This window comes from Chanos chanos, chromosome 7 (assembly GCF_902362185.1).
Source record: "Chanos chanos chromosome 7, fChaCha1.1, whole genome shotgun sequence".
Classification (NCBI taxonomy): domain Eukaryota; kingdom Metazoa; phylum Chordata; class Actinopteri; order Gonorynchiformes; family Chanidae; genus Chanos; species Chanos chanos.
In genome coordinates, this window is record NC_044501.1 from 13,008,977 (window position 1) to 13,027,065 (window position 18,089).

The window sequence follows — 18,089 nt, forward strand, 5'->3', positions numbered from 1 at the left end:
TTGATATTAGCACTCATTTCAAGCTCAACAAAGATGTTTTCATATCTGGGTAATTAACATAATTTTCATCTTTTCAAACAGGTGTTCTAAGGATGAGTCCCTTGAGCAATTCTGTAGTTCCTATGCTTGTTTACAACAAATAGCATGTTACCTTGGAGACAGAATCAAAAACTCAGATGTTTGCTTGTTTTTTCCTTTTTTCTTTTTCCTTTTTTTTTTTGTTCACACAATCCCATTTGATTATGTTACAGATAATGATGCAAAGATTCAAGAAAAAAACATACATGAACACAGCTTTGAATGATGCAACAGTTTGTCTTATTGCTAGAATACAACACACTGCACCAAACTGTAAATGTAGTAACAGTTATAGACAAGATTTGTGGTGGGTAAGCTTGCTGAACTTGTATGTTTTAATTGAAAATAAAATCTTAATAAAAAATCTCGGTGTGTGTGTGTGCATGTTGGCACTGCTTAGAGGATGCCCAAGATGCGACCCACCCACCAGCGACAGGGCATGATGATTCGACATACTGCCCTACAGCCGCGGAAGTGGTAAGGCCAGGGGTGGTACCCACCCAAAGGCTCACAGACGCGCTGGCAGTGGGTGTAGCTGCGACGACACTCTGTACAACACACCCCAGTATGATCCAGCATAGGGTCAAAAGTCATGGTGCCTTCTTCTCCTTCCACGGTGCGCTAAAAAAAAAAAAGATTTCGCAAGAAAAGAGGCGTATTAAATAATGCATTTTTGATCACATAAATGTACTGCGAGTCATGATACTTTTATGTGATTTAAAAAAAAAAAGAAAGAAAGAAAGAAGAAGAAAAACATGTTTTTACAACCTTTCAGTGATACAAGCTTTTCATTTAAAGTAACCACTACTCATGCATTCCGTATTAGAGCACTAACCACATCATCAAGTAAATACGGGAAGTCAGTTGGTCTTTCAAAACATTCATCTTTAAAGACTCATCCTTGTCCTTGAAATTAGGTCTGTAACCAACTGCTGCGGCTCTACAGAGAGTTCTGATGTCTGTGATGTATTTGAGAAATATAAGTAAATAAGTACGTGCCCTAGTTTTATTCTCCTTTAGTTTCACACAGAGGAATGGAGAAATAGGGATTAGGGCTTAGAGGGGTTGGACTGTGGGTCTGGAATGGGCTGAGGATTTGGTGAGGGAGGGGGGGGGCGGCAGTCTTAGCAAACACAATGGCTGGGAAGGTCAGTGGAGGGATGTCGTTTCGCTTGAAAAGAGACCTCTAAGATTAGACGTGGGGTGACAGCCATGGCCTCTGCTGCTGACCCTAACATCTGCTCCTGTTCACACAGCTGCGCATTCTGGTCGTACAACGCCCCCCCCCCCCCACCCCCCCCAAAAAAGAGAAGGCGAAGGGGTAGGGTGGGTGCATAAGACACATGCGAGTCACACTTATTTCTGTGTCTATTTGTATCTAGTGTCTAGTCTATTTGAGGAATGAAAAATTAAATCTAGAATCTAAACCGAGGGATAATGTTATATATTTTTGTCTATAAATGTGAAACTTGACTGATTGTGGATGAGGGAGAAGCTAACATCATTGTCAACCAGTAAATAGTGGCCACTTAAAAGATGAAGCAGCCATTTTGTCCAGCAGGGCTAGGATTAAGGGGCCTGAGGACAAAGAATGGGTTCTAAGTATCCAGCCAATTATGGAGCCAGTGTCTTCAGAAAATGCACATGTGATGTAGATAAATGTAGAACAGAAAACAAGTGCCACAAATGTTTATGGATGAACTGACGATGATGATATATTTCTGTGCACCAAAACATGCCTTGAGGCTTGGAAAGATTTACATGGAAACCGATGGTTATTTTAAACGGATATTCCATTTTCATGGGCTCTTATTGTCACATCGAGTGTGGCTTCAATAACCAGTTGTGGCTGTAAGAACCCATGCTATCAGACTGCTAATTAGAAAATAGTGCTTGACCAGAAATGTTCATGAGCTTTCCCCACTAGAGAGTGGACAGTTTCCAGCTTTCTCTCCGCGTTAACCTTTGCCAGAACCCAGGGTATTGACGGCCGTGTATTACGGCACGGGTTCCCATGGAGACCAACACAGCCAAAAATTAGCTAGACTGACTGTTTCTTCTGGAATTGTAAAAAAAATTCATGGTCCATTTTGAAGACTAAGAGGCTTGAGACTAGCGACAGTCAAGCTGGACTTACATGATAAGGGTTTTCGGGATTGAACGTCGGTTCGTCCTCCTCAATAATATCCCCCTCTTCTTCCACCACCTGGCGTCTGGCCCTTGGCACCGCTCTCTTCCTCTGCCCACCTGGAAGCATGGTTGACGTCAGACTAAATGAGAGGATGGTCACGGGTTTGATATTTTGCTCTCTTTCTTTTTTCTTTTTTTTTCATTGTTCGCAAGGCTTTAATCTAACATTACTAGACTTAAAAGCTCAGTAAACTGATTCGGGATGCATATGTTTAATTTTGGATTTCTCGACGTTCAAAAGTAGGCCACTGAGAACCGAAGAACACTTGAACGGTCCTCCTCATCCGAGAGCGGACAAACCCTCCTGGTCTCATCAATATTTTCTTAGGTTACTGATAAAAGAGAAGGTTTATAACTTTTATTTGTGAATTGGGATGAATCAGCAAGCACTGTGAGGTTTTTTTTTTCATTCCTTCCATTTATAGGTTTGCCAAGTTCATCATTTTAACAAAATATAGTTTTCTGCTAGTTTCTACAGACAAATTTGCAAAGGAAAGGAAAAGGATAATGGTGTACGTTTTCACAAAGTGTCGCAAATTACAAAGAGCTGTCCTAAATTAATGATAAATTCAACCAAGTCCTTAACGTAGTTGGGTCTCTGCTTGAGATCAACAAGGGGAATAAAGACGGGGAATACAGAGTATAGATTCTACAATGACTTTAAATTAAAGGATGAATATCCTTTAAGTCAAAGACAGTCGACTCTGAGTTAGTTGTGAGTGGGCTTTACCATTGGGATAGGTTGGGCGGAGCCAGAAGATTGGCAGGTCTCCGCAGAGTTCTAGGATCTTCTCGCTCAGGAAGCTGTTGTCCTTCAAAGGTTGATCAGCAGCAACCCAGATAAGAGACTCTTCCTCGAACTTGGCAGGCATGATCTCGTCCTCCTGTGGGAATCCAATTATACATTTGATAGATTATGGTGTTGTCTCATTTAGTCATAGTGCTCCAATCTTGTTCTTCTCACCCCATAGAATTGCATGTCCTGTGTAAGGGGCCGGGAGAATTCATTTGAGAATTACTGAATGGTATCATGACAACAAATTACACAGGAGGAAGACACCTTACTCGATATACAGTACAGGCTGTATACAAGTAATAGTGTGTAACAAGCCTTTTAATATGATGCAGCCTTGTAGGCTTTGTAGTGTGTTAGCTCCCATATCCAGATTTGGCATAGAAACCAATGCTGTAAAGATATGGCCAGCAAGAGGCCTGTTTTTCTTTAATTGCAAGTTGTTTCATAATGGGCATGTAAAACTGTCTCATGCATTGTTTTTGACCACAAACACACACTGCTGTTGACAGGACCACCCTTATCTATGGGTACCAGCTTACTTAGATGACAAGGGGAAAAAAAGAACCACACTGTATGAATATTCACATGAACATTTGCATCGAATCGTTTAAAAATGGATTACTTGCTTAAAAACACATTTGCTCTGGAACAACCAAGTTGGTAGTCATGGTTGTTATGAAAACGACGTCTCCAAATGTGCAATGTAAAATGAATGTTGCAGCTGTTAGGTGAGGGGAGGGTGGTATCACCACTCTAATTTGGAGATTGGTTTTGGCAGCAACCCTAAAAGAGCTGGGAGCTCCTTTTGTAAGGGGTCTCCAGAGCTGTGGGTTGTACATGTTTAAACTGGATGGTTTAGTGCCTCAGGCAGGAATACTAACTGTGAATCTTCAGGCACAGTATGCCAAAAGCTATAGCCATACACATAGTCACTCACTTCAATTTGTTCTCTTGTCTTTTTTCTTGTCTCTTCAATTTTTTCTTTTTTTTTTTTATATTATCAAATAAAAAAGAACAGGATTCAAACTGACAGTCAGCTCTTGTCAATGGGTGCTTAGTTTTTATTCTTAATGTTGTCCAATCCAAAATCTACTCCGTGACATTTTTTTTTTGACAATAAATAACAATTAACTGCAGTATCTTTCAAGGACATTTTCATAGCACGCATTAAATAAATCTGCCGTTATCCGTCATACATTGCAATTTTTAAAGAAAGAAAGATTCTACAGTATAAGAGACAGGTGTACAAGGTTGCCAGTGTGTTCAGATGGAGAAATGTTAAATCTTTAAAGAGGATTACCAGAGAGTCACCTTCTAACCTACCAAGTCAAACATCAGCGAGTCCTTGTTGAGCTTGTCCACGTCTGGAAGGTGACCCTTGGCTTGAGTCTTGATGTAGCATTTTTCTCCCCCAGCAAATCGGATGCCGGTGATTCCCTGTTCATGACAATCACACAGCTCACAACAGCTCAGGTAAGTAAAGTAAAGAGAATTAAAGTAATGCTGCTTTGATAAGAAAGTAAGGAGAATGATCCAGACACAAAATTACAGGCTCTATGATGGGGTTGTGTTTTTTTTTTGGTGTTGATAATATTACCTAGGTTTAACTATAGCAATACATTTTCTAAAAATGTTTGATTCATGAACCTACGATGAACTGCATATCTGCATAATCATTTTTCTTTTTCTTCGAGGCTTAGTTCTTCAAGAGATACGGTGGATAGAGAACGGGGAGATTAATTAGCATAAGGGAATCTTAAAGACTGCCTCTCCTAAAGTTAAGACATTAAAATCTTATTTCTTCAAGTGAGGGTTAAGCACTGATCCTGGGCTAGATTTCTGTCTGTATGGAGATCTATTCAAAAATCAGCAACATCTGAAACTGGTGACTAGGCTTTATGTTTGGGCTATGCTTAGGGAACCGATCTTCAAGTGATGCTCTCTCTCTCTCCCTCTCTCTCTCTTTCTCTCTCTCATTCTTCCCCCCCCCTCTCTCTCTCCCTGTGTGTGAGTGTGCGTGTGTGTGTGTGTGTGTGTGTGTGTGTGTGTGTGTAGACCTGTAACTTTGCAAGCAGGAAGAAAACCCTAAAACTTACAATATGGAAGTCATGAACCTCAACGGCTTCATCATTTCCACTTCCTGTCCTGAATCTTTCCAAGTTGTTCTCTGCATCGATCTCCATTGATCCCTCCTCCACTTTGCCATTGATGCTCATGGTATAGTGAACATTGTACACCTGCCCAAGGAACACAGAAATATACAGTACAGTAAGTGGGTTGTACATAGTTTTGTATCAGTGAGACAAAAAGTAATGCAACTATAAAAGGTCATTTGCTGCATTCTCTGTTCAACCAGATCTAAATACTTTCTAAAAGTATTTCACTATTACACTTAAAGGTGTGTTGTTCCACATTCGGTGTAATTATGGCGTAATAAGTTAGTGGACTTTTTTCCAGTAAAAAGGTTGACCTAGTTCCATTCATCTGTAAAGGTGCCTTAGCTGACAACCTTAAACGAAACGTTACAACCGTGAGTTTACATAATAGCCTACGTAAAATCCAGATTGTTATTCCCCTGGTATTAATTAGAAGTGACGTCATGATGTTTTTGAATAGACACGTCATTCATTGTGTTATTCCTTAGCCCTGCTTCCATCAACAGGAATTACTGATCATATCGTATCACACATCGCTAGAATAAGTATGTGGTGTTGTAGGACACAAACGTAGCAGTCAACACAAAACCTAATTACGCAGACGACGGATACGCCTTACTAAATCAGCATGACAGCGTGGTTTGACATAAGACAACCTGATCGATACTGTCCTTGCATTTCGCCTACATTATGTAACCCAAGTGTGACCTTTAGATATGACGCGCCTTGGTCCACATATCAATCAACCTGCAGTTGTTGCTGTGAATTTCGGCGGTGTACACTTGAAAAATTGTAGGCCTACCTTACGGTGGTCTATTTTGGAATCTGGATATTCTCGCACTCTTTCAAAAACACATGTTGTTGAATGCATTATCCTGACGTTATTTGACGCAGTTTGATCACTGCGATTTAGAGGAGCCTCTGTACCTGTAGGTAACATTTATCTCTGACATACAGAGGAGTCAAGCTCTCTGCTCAACACACCACTCGACCCCTTGGCTTCAGGTAGACCACGACCAGGAACTAAAGGTTTCACAGTGCCATACCAAGCGTACTGTGAACATAGCCTCTCACAGGAATACATAAATACATGAACACTGATATTTCCAGATGCATACAGTAAGAAGAAAGCCCAATCCCTTGAAGTAAAAAAAAATCTTACATGTTTGTCGTTGACATTCCAGAAGTAAAAGGCACCAATTGCCCCAAAAAGTAGCAGCCCAGCCCCTACAATTAGGACTGCAACTCCAATCTTCAGCAAACGTCCAGAACTGGAGGGTTTAACGGTCACTGCTGTGTACGCCTATGCAAATTGATATTTGATCAGCAGATATTAATAACACAAGTCGTACATCGATGCTGTGATCAGCTATATACGTTTAAGTAATTGCTTCTGACGTACACTGCAGAGCTGGTGCAAGATAAACATGGCTGAATGAATCGACATTTTTTAGTTTTCGACACTAAACTGAGTTCAAATCCCATAAAACAAAAACCGCAGGTAAGATGTAATACATGTCTGCGATTTGTTCAAACTACTCTCAGGTCCTTCAGCCTACTTTTCAGCGTATTTTATTTAGCTCTAACGGAATAAGACGAAAGGAAGTTTATCCAGACGTTTTTAGTACTTACAGGTGGCATGAATTGCTGCATGTCCTCTGGTCCGGCCAGAGCTATCGGTACTTTTTCCGAGGTCTCTGCCATGGCTGCGTGTGGACTAATTCACTGACCACTTGTTCACTTTCAGGCCATGGAGAAAGGAGGGGGAACGCACGGTGAACATGGTGACGTGAGGAAATGACCTGTGTGATTTGCATGTAATATTACCTGACTAGGATGAGAAAAAGTATGGAGCCTAGAAGTCTCATAGTTTGTTTTTCTGTGTTCATGGTGCCTGAAAATCCCTGGGGTGTCATATTAGGGGGAGGGAGTTATTTGATGCTGTTCTGCATTCTTTCAAAATACGATGGAAAATGAAAGCTGCTTTACATGAGTTTCTAGGATCTCGGGGGCCATACCCTGCAATTGATACGTCCAAAAATGGGAAAGTGCTTTTCATCTTTGTAAAGAGACATGGCATTTCTCGCACATAGGTGCGAAGTGTAAACAGACTGGCTTCGACTGGCTTGCAGACACTTTTGTTAAACTGTGTACTTACAGAAAGAATGTCGCTTTCCCTTTCAAAAAGCTTTATTTAATTTGGCGCGTACCAAAGTAGATCCCGTTCTTCTTTAAACGTCTCCATCCATTGTTTCATTGAAACGCACAGCTTATCGAATATGTATGTCATGCCACATACAAATAAGTTAATGACTCTCATTTACTCAAAGTCCCGATTTATGAACAACTCCCTCCAAAAAGGAATAGCTTGTCTATTTAAGATATTGTGAGTAAAGAACAAAGAACAAACACTGAAACAAGTACTTGCATACAGAATTCAGTTCAGTTTCTATTCCAGTGATCCCCCCACCCCATTTTATTTTAATATTCCGAAAAACAGTTGGTTAAATGTCGGAAGGATAAATGCAGATTACAAGATTGGAAGGCTCAGCGCCCATTGCACACAACGGTTTTTACGCACAGCCCATTCAATGCGTAGGAAGGCATTTGGCATCAAATACTGGTAGAACACGGCGCAGGTGTTTGGCGCTGGCATTCTCGCCATTGTCTGTTAATAGCTTTACCAAAGATTTCAGGAATCACTGAGATCACTGAACGTCGTTCGTGGTCTGCTCTGTTTGATTGTTCTGCCTAAATTTGTATGCATAAGTTACACCACAATGTATTGTTTGTAATGGCATAATGGAAGGTATAATATTTATAATTGAAAATGAAAGAGACTGCTGCATAAGATTACCGATAATGGCCTGATAGCTTGTTCAGAAAAGGCGCGCCGACGACGACGACGACGACGACTCAGTATGGAAAACTAGTGCATGTCTGTCTTTTTCGAAGAACAGATGTTAATTAATGTCTTATCTTCTACATTATTTGTGAAGATGCGAAAAAAATTAATTAATCTGATAATGATTATCTGGTATGTGTGATGAACAACTTACAGATGGCCATTCTGATGAGAAGGAGACAGACAATACTGATGGAACACATCATGTAAACAGCGCCACCCTCTGTCTCTGAACATGGCCCTGTACACGGGCTTGCCCTGTGTCTCTGGACAAAATTAAGACCGCAACAAGAAATGACTGGCTTTCAATGTTTTAATGTCATAACACTGTGAAGGTAGTAAACCAAAAATCACATTTTGCATTCAGATAATGTGTATATTGTTATTAACTTGATAAAGTTTCGACCATAGTTATTTCAAGGCCTTTAAATAATAGACATGCTTTTAAAATAAAGTATATCATATCGAATATCATTTGTCTTCCTCTTTTTAACAATATTACAAAAATATACTCTGTATTTACAAAATCTTGCATAATATACATAATATGATCTCCATCTGGATTAACATTTACTTATAAATGTTCCTTAAAACGCCATATGACTGATATTTTTTCTTTGAAAAATCATACAGTTATCATGTTTCTCAACAATTTCTTAAATTATTCGGTTGATAATTGTGACGCCTTAGACTTCATTTGTAGGACACCGAGTTGTTGTCGGCGCATAAACAGGGATTGTAATGTCATTTATTTCCTGCACCCTAATCGGCTGAGCTGGAGGAACTAATACATAGTCATATTCTCTGTGCAACACTTTCTCGTAAACGCTCTGCAGACCCACTGTTTTGGGTATGTGAGCTTGATAGTAGTTTTCTCTCCGAAGCGTGTCCCTTGGAAGTGAACCTGTCTTGGCGAAGGTGGAGAAAGACTGACCATGTGCAGAGTTGTTTTGTGCTCTTGAAGCGGAAGGACTCCAACACCGATCAGAGTGGCCGAGGATCTTACATTCGCTCGTGCATGCCCAGAGACCTAGAGAGAATAACATCGACAGAGTTATTAAAAGACCGTAGCCTACAATGCAATGAACAACCATTCTCAGTTTAAACTTCATAGATGCAGGTCACAGGCAAACAAAAGGCTACTAAGTGTTTATCCTGCTAAGTGTTTGAGGAATACTGCGCTCGCAGAAATCTTAACACAATAGACCAGACTCGACTACAGGCATTTGTTTTTCTTACCATTGTTTTGATGGTCTTTTTTCGTGCCGTCTCCGCTTATATCCGAATCACTGTCATTGAAATCGCTGTCTCCTTTCCCGCTGTCCTTCCCGCTGAATTGAGGGTCTCGTGCTGAGATGGTTGTGTAGGAGTTGCCTTTCCATATTGTAATCGGTCTCACCCCTTCTTTGCCATACCCAGGTAGAGTGGAGTAGCCCTGTGGAATTGACAAGGGAAACAGATAATGTTACTGCCAAGGAAAGCTAATGTCACATATAAAATGTAATTGTGTGTAATTATGCGTTGTGGGTAATATAAAATGTCAGGTTACAATAACCTACCTCTAGTTTTACTCCGTGTGTTTTGTTTTCTGGCTCATAAACACATGTAGTTTCTGTTCCGTCCTCTGAATTGGAGCAAATATCACTGCCAGTTTGGAGGGAACCGGTGAAATTTGGCTTATTAGAATATGGTGTGACATCAAAGACGCTTTCGTTGTGGATGGGAATCAGTGGGTCGCTGTTTTTTTTCCCTCCTTGCAAACTGGAAGCTTCCTCTTTTTCTGTGTGATAGTCGTCACTTCGCTTTTCCAGCTTACGTTTATTGCAAGTAGTCGCAATCAGAATAATGGCCAACAATAGCAAGGTGCAGCTCCCAGCCAGTACAACAATGATAACGATAGACAAGTCCCATTCGTGGGGTTCCTCTTCGTTGCTTTGTCTGAATATGCTGTGGTCACTGGGGGGAGCTCCTGCAATTATGGTAAAGCGAATGGTCGCTGTTGAAGTCAGAGAAGGTCTCCCGTTGTCACTGACAGTGACTGTGATTCTCAAACTCTCGTCGATGTCATAATTTAGCGCGCGGTTCAGATAAATCTCTCCTGTGGCTCTGTTTATGGAGAACACGGACACTTCACCTGTGGCTATTTTATAAGAAAGCTCCGCATTAACGCCCTCGTCAGCATCCCGGGCGGTTATATGGGTTATAACATAACCCGAAGGGGTATCTTTCGGTAAAAAAATCTCTGCGGACCCATTATTTAAGACTGGCTGTGTAATAGACGGTGCGTTGTCATTCTGATCAACTATTTTTAGATTGATGGTTGCGCTGCTGTGGAGTTGAGGTGAACCCCCATCGTTCGCCTGAATTCGCAGCTCGAGTTGTTTAATGATTTCATAGTTGAAACTTCTTAATGCATAGATAGATCCAGTACCTGGATCGAGTGAAACATAGGTTGACACCGGAGAGCCCATGATGTAAGTGTCTGAAAGCTTGTAAGTGACTTTTCCATTGTGTCCCAAGTCCAAGTCTCTGGCCACCACTGTGGTTATGTATGCCCCGGGCGCGTTGTTTTCCACTACCGCAACTTCATAGACAGGTTTACTGAATACAGGGGCGTTGTCATTCTCATCGCTCAGCCTAATAGTGTATTGCGTTATTGTTCTGAACGGAGGAGAGCCCAGGTCTTCGGCCACTACTGTCAGGTTGTACTCGGCAATTTTTTCTCTATCTAACGGAGCTGTTGTCACGATCATATAGCTGTCTTCATAAGCCTGTTGAAGTTTGAAATGATCGTGCCCATATAAGGTACAGTGAACTTGACCATTCGCGCCAGAGTCCCTGTCCGCGGTGCTGATTAGTGCGACGAAGCTGTCCTTGGCAGCCGCCTCGGTGATATACGCGATGCCCGCTGTGATAGAGGTCATTGGGGTGATACTGATTTCTGGTGCGTTGTCATTCACATCCTGCACCTGAACAATGATTTTACAGATGGTAGGATTCGGATTAGGACCCAGGTCTGACGCTTGGACATCAAACTCATACGTTGTCTTGGTCTCGAAATCAATCGGGCTCTCGAGCGTCAATCTCCCGGATTTTCGGTCCACTTTGAAAAGTTGCCGGATCTCAGATGGCACCTGATTTCCAAAGCCGTATACAACTTCCCCGTTCAAACCCTCGTCCGGATCAACTGCGTTTAAGTCCAACAGCAGATACCCAACCGGTGCGTCCTCGGGTAACTCAACCGAGAAATTGTTTCTATCAAAAATGGGACTGTTGTCATTGAAGTCTTTCACCTTGACGTGTATCTTTGTGGTTCCAGACCTGGACGGGTTTCCTCCGTCGGTTGCGACGAGCTCTAGCACATAGGATGCTTGTGTCTCCCTGTCCAGTTCTTTCATTAGCACCAGCTCCGCATATTTAACCCCATCCGCTCTGCTCAGCACATCAATAGTAAAGTGACTGTTGACTGAAATCTGGTAGCTTTGAATGTAGTTCGTGCCCACATCCTCATCCACTGCCACATCGAGGGGGATCCGGGTGCCCACTGCTGTGTTTTCGGAAATTTCAAGGGTAGATTCCTTCCTTGGGAACTCAGGAGAGTTGTCATTGATGTCCTTCACCTCCACTTCCACATGTATTAATTTGAACTGTTCTTTGGAGAAACTGACAACATCAAAAGCAATAAGACACTGAGGAGTGTGCTTACAGATTCTTTCTCTGTCAATTCTTTCCCCGATGGTAAGCTGTCCGTCGCTCTCTCTCAGTCTAATAAAAGAAGCATTGAACTGTTTCATCATCCTAAAATTAGTCTTGGAGCCCAGTGAAGGATTTAAGGACATGTCCTTGGCGAGGTTTCCGATAACTGTAGCAGGAGCGTCCTCTTCAAACGTTTGATATTTCATGGTCTTTCCCGCGGAGAAAGCTGGCACAATAGTGAGTGAGAAAATAAAGGTGAACGCGAACATCCATTGGTGCCACACAGCTAAACTGCCTGGCATCCCTCTCATGTTGACTAGTTAATTAAACTGAAGTACACTATTTGAATAAACGTTTTTGTTTGTTTGTTTTTTTAATGAACAACTCGTCAGTTTAAATATGCAGTTGTCTTCTCGCCGCACCAGGTCTTCATAAACCCGGGAAAGAAAGTATCTGTCTTATGAACGCACGCGATGCGCCCTCGTCCTGAAGCCTTTAACGCAACTCGAGAAAACTGCAGTGGCGGGGTGGTTTATAGAGAGCCACATGCAAATGAGATGAAGTGTGACCAATCCCTGCTTTGAAAGAAAAAGGAGACTTCTAAAAGACCTCTAAGCCCATTTAAAGATCCTTAAAGCAAGTAACTTGGCACCAGAGTGCAGTGTGATTTTCTGGGGTTTTTTTCCTGTTTTATAAATATCTTGCACCATGTCGTAAAATAATCAATATTAACAGGGACGGGTTACAGATGCACGTAATGTGGTGCTTGGACTCATGGTGACTGATCTTGTAATGAAAAAAACAAAACAAAACAAAACTGCCATCTCATACAGACTGTTTTTCAAAAAAGATAGTTATCATGGGACTTATGTCTGATTTAAACATTGTCATAGTTTTCCTTGACTAAACTCTGTATACTTCTGTGATCCCTTTAAAATAAAATCCTCTGTCAGACTGGCCTGATATGAATGAGAGTCTTTAGACATGAATAAAAGATCCCCCAGACATTTTTTTGTAAAATCGTTCGAGTGTTTACACACGTGATGTCGTGTGAGCAGAGTCGTAATTTTTTGCGCTTGGGTCGTTTAAATATGCATGTCACTGGATCTGCAGTTTTTTCCCTCCGTAACCTCGCCTGCTGTAGCAGGTGAAGAAAGCCCGTTTCAAATAGGATTTACTCCAAGCGCCGGGAGATTTAGACGGATTTCAATGGTCAGATTATATCAAAGGCTTATGAACCCCTCGTTAGCAGTGTGGATATAATAGCGTAGTAGGGTATCCCATTGGAGGCATCAACGTCTGTATTATTCAGCCGTGGCAGCCCATAGAGAGGAGAACTTCTAACAGTCTTCACAGAGGGCTGCGTCTAAGTTGAGCATAATGAGCCAGCGCCACATGCATCTTTTGTGTCGCCTCCCACAGCCACAATCACGGCCATAACTCTTTTGCCTAAACGAAGATGGCCAATGAATTGGCCGGGACTAGGGGCTCCTATTAAAATACATTTAGGGAGCGAATGAGCTCGTCACGGCTATTTAAGATTTTCTCTCGGTTTTTTTTGTTTCCTCGACACCTCTCTGTAGGGTAACACTTGCCGTTCAGAGGGACTAAGCATCCTTGGACTCAAAGTGTATTCGAATGAATCCATCTGCTCCAAGTGCACTAGAGACTCAAGATGCTAATATTATTCTGCCTGTAATTGAAATAACAATTTTATGTTGCCTTATCCGCTTTGGCCATGAAAATGGATCAGAATATCTATTAATGGAGTCAGTATAATTTGTTATTAAAGGATCCTGAAAGAAGAATTTATAGCTGAACTCTTGATGATCGATTTTGTTCAGATTTTTCCAGCAGACTGTCTGATCCACATCTCATTTATTACAACATACTATGGTCTAAACATCACAAATGAGGCCTAAGCTCGATTGGCTACCTGATATGAAATGGTCCACCCTTACACTTTTCCACATTGCTGGCTAAATTTCTCTGAGGCTTGAAAGTCTTTTCAAAAATATTTCACTACTTCAGAATATCTCCTTTTCTCTCACGTGATTGGTGTGTCAATCCTGCCGTCTGCACGCGAGTTCAACAATAGCAGAATTAGACAGAGCTTCTGGAATACTATCCTCGCGAGGAGCAGGCTATTTGCATTTTCTTAAGAATAAAAAATAGTGTCCAAGCTATTGTGGCAGCATTTGTTCTCATGAACGCCAGGCGGTTGTTGTCTGAAGTAGGTGGTATGAGTCGTTCTTGTGAAGAGGCTTAACTCTATTGGTATGATAACGAGGTGATTTAGCCCTTTGTCACTATGATAAGCGTTTGGAGTGGGGGGTGGGAGGGGGTGAATTATCGATCCTTGCACTCCTTCCCGAATTTAGCTCAACCCCAGTAACCTTCGCTTAACTCGCGTGCCATCACACCATCCACTAATGGCTTCTTAACACAATGTACAACTAATTAGTGCCACTTTCTCTGATAACTCTTTTTACATTGGAAGAATCCCCATTAACACCTCTAGGAAGAAAAAACCCGTTAGGTAAACACCTCCATGTGCCATGACAGGACACAACAGTGAAACCTGGAGTTAAGAAGATAATTTCAATGTGGAACTGAGTTGCAATGTTCAGTGACCCTACCTCTTTAATAGAATACGTGTTTGCATCACTTCGGCAGACCATGCTACAAGTAACCACGCCGGAAAGTGACAATTTTGTGATACTATTTTTACAGGCTAAAGAATAATATAAGTTAGTTATTGCATCCCAGATAATTTCAGAATTGTTCAGAGAAGAATATATCTTACTTTGTATGAAGGGCCGCAATGCAGTTCTCAACTGGTCTTTCGACTGCTGGACTGTTCGAATTTGATGTTGAGATGATCTTTACCCAGTGTTAAATATAATGAGCAATGTGATAACTTGCAAAGAGCGTTAAGCACTAAACTACCTCTGTTATTCTCCGCAAGTGACATATCTGGTTGCATCCAAAGATTTTAACAACCATCTGGTTTCTCAACACAGAACACTTTGAATAAATTCCCCATTAGGAAACAAAACGGTTAACAACTCATGAATTTAACTTTAACACTTGCGGATGGGGGGAAAACTTTATGAGTGTACTCTGAACTAAGAAATCTGTCTTAAACCACACCCACCTTTCTTCCACTTCATTTCCAGCATTATCCAAGAGGACTGCGTTTTTGTGTTGTGTGAGCGGCAATCTGTGCTGCCCACCCCGCCAGATTTCTAATGATTTTCCAATGATGATTTAGGAGGTCTTGCCGCCCCGGTTTCTTTTCAGTTCGCGCGAGCCTTTTGAATTTCAGCATCCCTTTTGTCTACTTCTCGCCTAAACGCTTTCGTCGCTATGAAGTTTAACTTAGAGTCGCGGTGGGTCACAAGAGAACGCATCTATTCACCAATTCAACCTAATAAATGAATAGCTATACATTTGAAATGGATGGTTAACTCACAGTCTCGTTTAATTAATCAGACAACAGTAGCACCACTCTTTACAGGAACTGTTTTCCGGAGACTCTGAAACCAACTCTGAAAGATAACTTGATAACTAAACTACTCTGCCCCACGTACAAATCGTCTCATACTTCCATTCTAGCCCCCACCTCACGATTTAATTCTTTTATCTGCATGAACTACTCGAGGAATTCTTCACTCTGTGTATACAGTACATGGATCTATTAAAATTAGAATGTGAATGTGTGTTTGTGGTTAGGGTTGGGGTGGGGGGCACTTGTCAGCTATCGAACCAGATATGCATTATATCGGTCACCTTAAGACACGCGGATGGTGTGAATTTGCGCCTTAATTTCTTCATAATCTTTTATTAAAATTGCCACAATGTCTCTCTGTTCAAAGATATGAGATGGACTTAGTCTTACAACACTTTAGTCTTACAACACTTTTACTTCAAGCTAACAGTCGAGGACTACCAACATGTAAACTCTTCTTAGACTCCTAATAAAGAACATTCAGTACGTTTTCTTGATTTATTCCTAATGTTTCATGAAATATCAGAGCTCATGCTCCCAAACGTAGACCGGCAAGGGGCCGGTCCTTTTTCACCCTCTCACGATTTCTTGACCCCTCTCAACAAAAGGAAGCACACTTCTTATTCATTCTGATAGCTAATCATGAATCAGAAATCAATTTTAAAAAAGAGCAAATTAGTCCTCATCTTTCATTTAGGGTAAAGGTAAACTGCAGACGAGACTCCTACGAATCACTTTCACAGAGCCCTTGCTTTCTCCAACTCATCCTGCTTTAGTTGGATAAGAAAGTGAGAAGGATTATTTGCCATTTGAAGCTAACATATTTGCCTCCAAGGCTCGAAAATAGTTTGCCCACCATTCGCAAGCCTGTGTTTTGGGTTCAGTAGTCTGATTTTATTCATCGCCTTGTCTCTCTGACCCAGTCGATCTGGCTACCACAAGACTGAATGAAAACATGCAAATAATTCTTGAGCCCTTGCACGAGATGAAGTAGGGATGGCATTTTTCCGGCAGATGGACTCAGATCTTGGGCCAGCTCTTTCGCTTGACCCTACTCAAATGCTTTAGTGGAAAACCTCTCTCAAGATGGAGCGTAAAATCGTTAATATACCGTAACAGAATTGTCAATAACGAGAACAATCAAACGCATTTCATTGCCACCGCTCACTGTGTCCCCTCGGTCGTTACTGCATGAATTATGTCATCGATTGTGGGAGAGATGAAAAGCCTCACGCAGATATTCTCTGCTATTATGGTCATGCACTGAACTCAGAACTTGAAAGGGTTTTCAGTGATTGTACATAGTCTATACAAACTACACTTAAAAGTGTCATCATATGGTTTGGGTTCAGTTAACCAGGCAAACTCAGTCACTTGGTCTATGGAGAGTTAAAGTTACTTTTATAAGGACTTTTTAAAAAACGAAGATTTGAATCATGCCGCATATGCTCTGTTCTATTCCATGATGATAGGCCTAACGAAATTCCAAGCAAAACTAAAGGATAGGTTTATAAAGACTGTTATATCCATACAGCAAACAAGCTTAGAAACAATTGAATTCAATGAGACTTCCTTAAGAAAGCAGCCCAGCAAAGTGCTCATTTAAATACACTTTCGCAGTTTTAGACAGTAATGTCCTCTAAAAGAAAATTCTTGACTCTTGATTCTCACACGGACCTCTTAGTGCTGGGTTCCGCACAGAGCCAACCTAGTCGACGACCACAAATTTACTGCTAATGAGTACTCTATTGAAAATCTAACACTGTGCCCTGAATATCGGCCCGTTGGTTCATGCATGAATTTGTCATTCCATTATTTAAACCAACTCTGTTGCAAGTCAGCATGTTTGGAACTACAGCATATTGCATACTAGTGAGTTCTTCATTTCTTTTAGAGTTGCTCTTTGCAGCTCAACACTAAGTGCCGAGGACAATTTGGTTACCATGCCGCACGTAGGGAGGTATATGCACTCTCAGACAGGCAGGTGAACGCTAATGAGCTGTCCTAAAGCGTTTAAGGCGCCCTATATGTCATTCGTCTAGTTAGATCCACACAAAGGGCTATCGCGGGGTACTACGGGTGTTTCCTCGCAGAACGCTCTTCAATAGGTGAACGCAGCATGAGTTTCATTATATACTAAACGCCCGTGGACATAGCCGGCAACTATTTAACTATACAACGAGAGCCGCAGGGTATCTTTTCTTAACAAAACCCTATGTACTTAGGGTTTGAAATGCAGACATCAAAGTCCCCTAATTATGTGTTTGAGGTCTCCCCTCGACAGGCATCTACAGAAACTCGAGGACCGTATTTGGGTTCGGATAATTTTTGGTTTTCGTTCATCTACGGTGTAATAGGCCTATTTATGTAGGCCTCCAGAATATTTACCGTTTGTCTTGCCTCATTTCCACTTATCTTTGTGTGGTCATTTAGGCCCATAGTACCGTTAACACCTAAATTATCTGATTATGGAACGAGTGGTTTCTTTGTCGTCGCTAATATGCGGGTTTCATCGGTCTGGAGCGCCACGAGGCACCAACTCGAAGATGTACCTCTAAATAAAACCATGTCAGGTCGCGATTCTGCGATCTCGAGAATGTAAATTGAGAAAAAAAGAACTTTTTTAACCGTGGATTTTGCTGTGGCATATTTGAGGCTGAGGGTCCGCGCAAAGGTGAGGGTGACACTTCAGATAAAGCCGTTTATATCTTTGGGGGCATGAGCAGATGTCTCAAGAAAACAGTTGCATTAGCCCAT

The 18,089-nt window shown here is 41.5% G+C and overlaps 2 protein-coding genes across 3 annotated transcripts; both read right to left on the reverse strand.

Moving 5' to 3' along the window:
- Positions 1–474: 474 nt before the first annotated feature.
- LOC115817493 (leukocyte cell-derived chemotaxin 1-like) lies at positions 475–6,924 on the reverse strand. 2 transcript variants are annotated; one of them, XM_030780803.1, is made up of 7 exons: positions 6,853–6,924; positions 6,383–6,523; positions 5,161–5,301; positions 4,388–4,501; positions 2,999–3,152; positions 2,216–2,325; positions 475–699 (listed from the first exon to the last, which is right to left on the reverse strand). In XM_030780803.1, the coding sequence occupies exons 1-7, from the start codon at positions 6,922–6,924 to the stop codon at positions 475–477; spliced, it is 957 nt and encodes a 318-aa protein (XP_030636663.1). The 2 variants fall into 2 exon arrangements, with proteins under 2 accessions (XP_030636663.1, XP_030636664.1); XM_030780804.1 differs by having other exon boundaries at positions 2,216–2,317; positions 2,994–3,152.
- A 1,887-nt stretch (positions 6,925–8,811) lies between these two features.
- On the reverse strand, positions 8,812–12,132 carry LOC115816000 (protocadherin-8-like). The gene is made up of 3 exons (XM_030778971.1): positions 9,685–12,132; positions 9,365–9,560; positions 8,812–9,155 (listed from the first exon to the last, which is right to left on the reverse strand). The coding sequence occupies exons 1-3, from the start codon at positions 12,130–12,132 to the stop codon at positions 8,812–8,814; spliced, it is 2,988 nt and encodes a 995-aa protein (XP_030634831.1).
- Between the last annotated feature and the right edge of the window lie 5,957 nt (positions 12,133–18,089).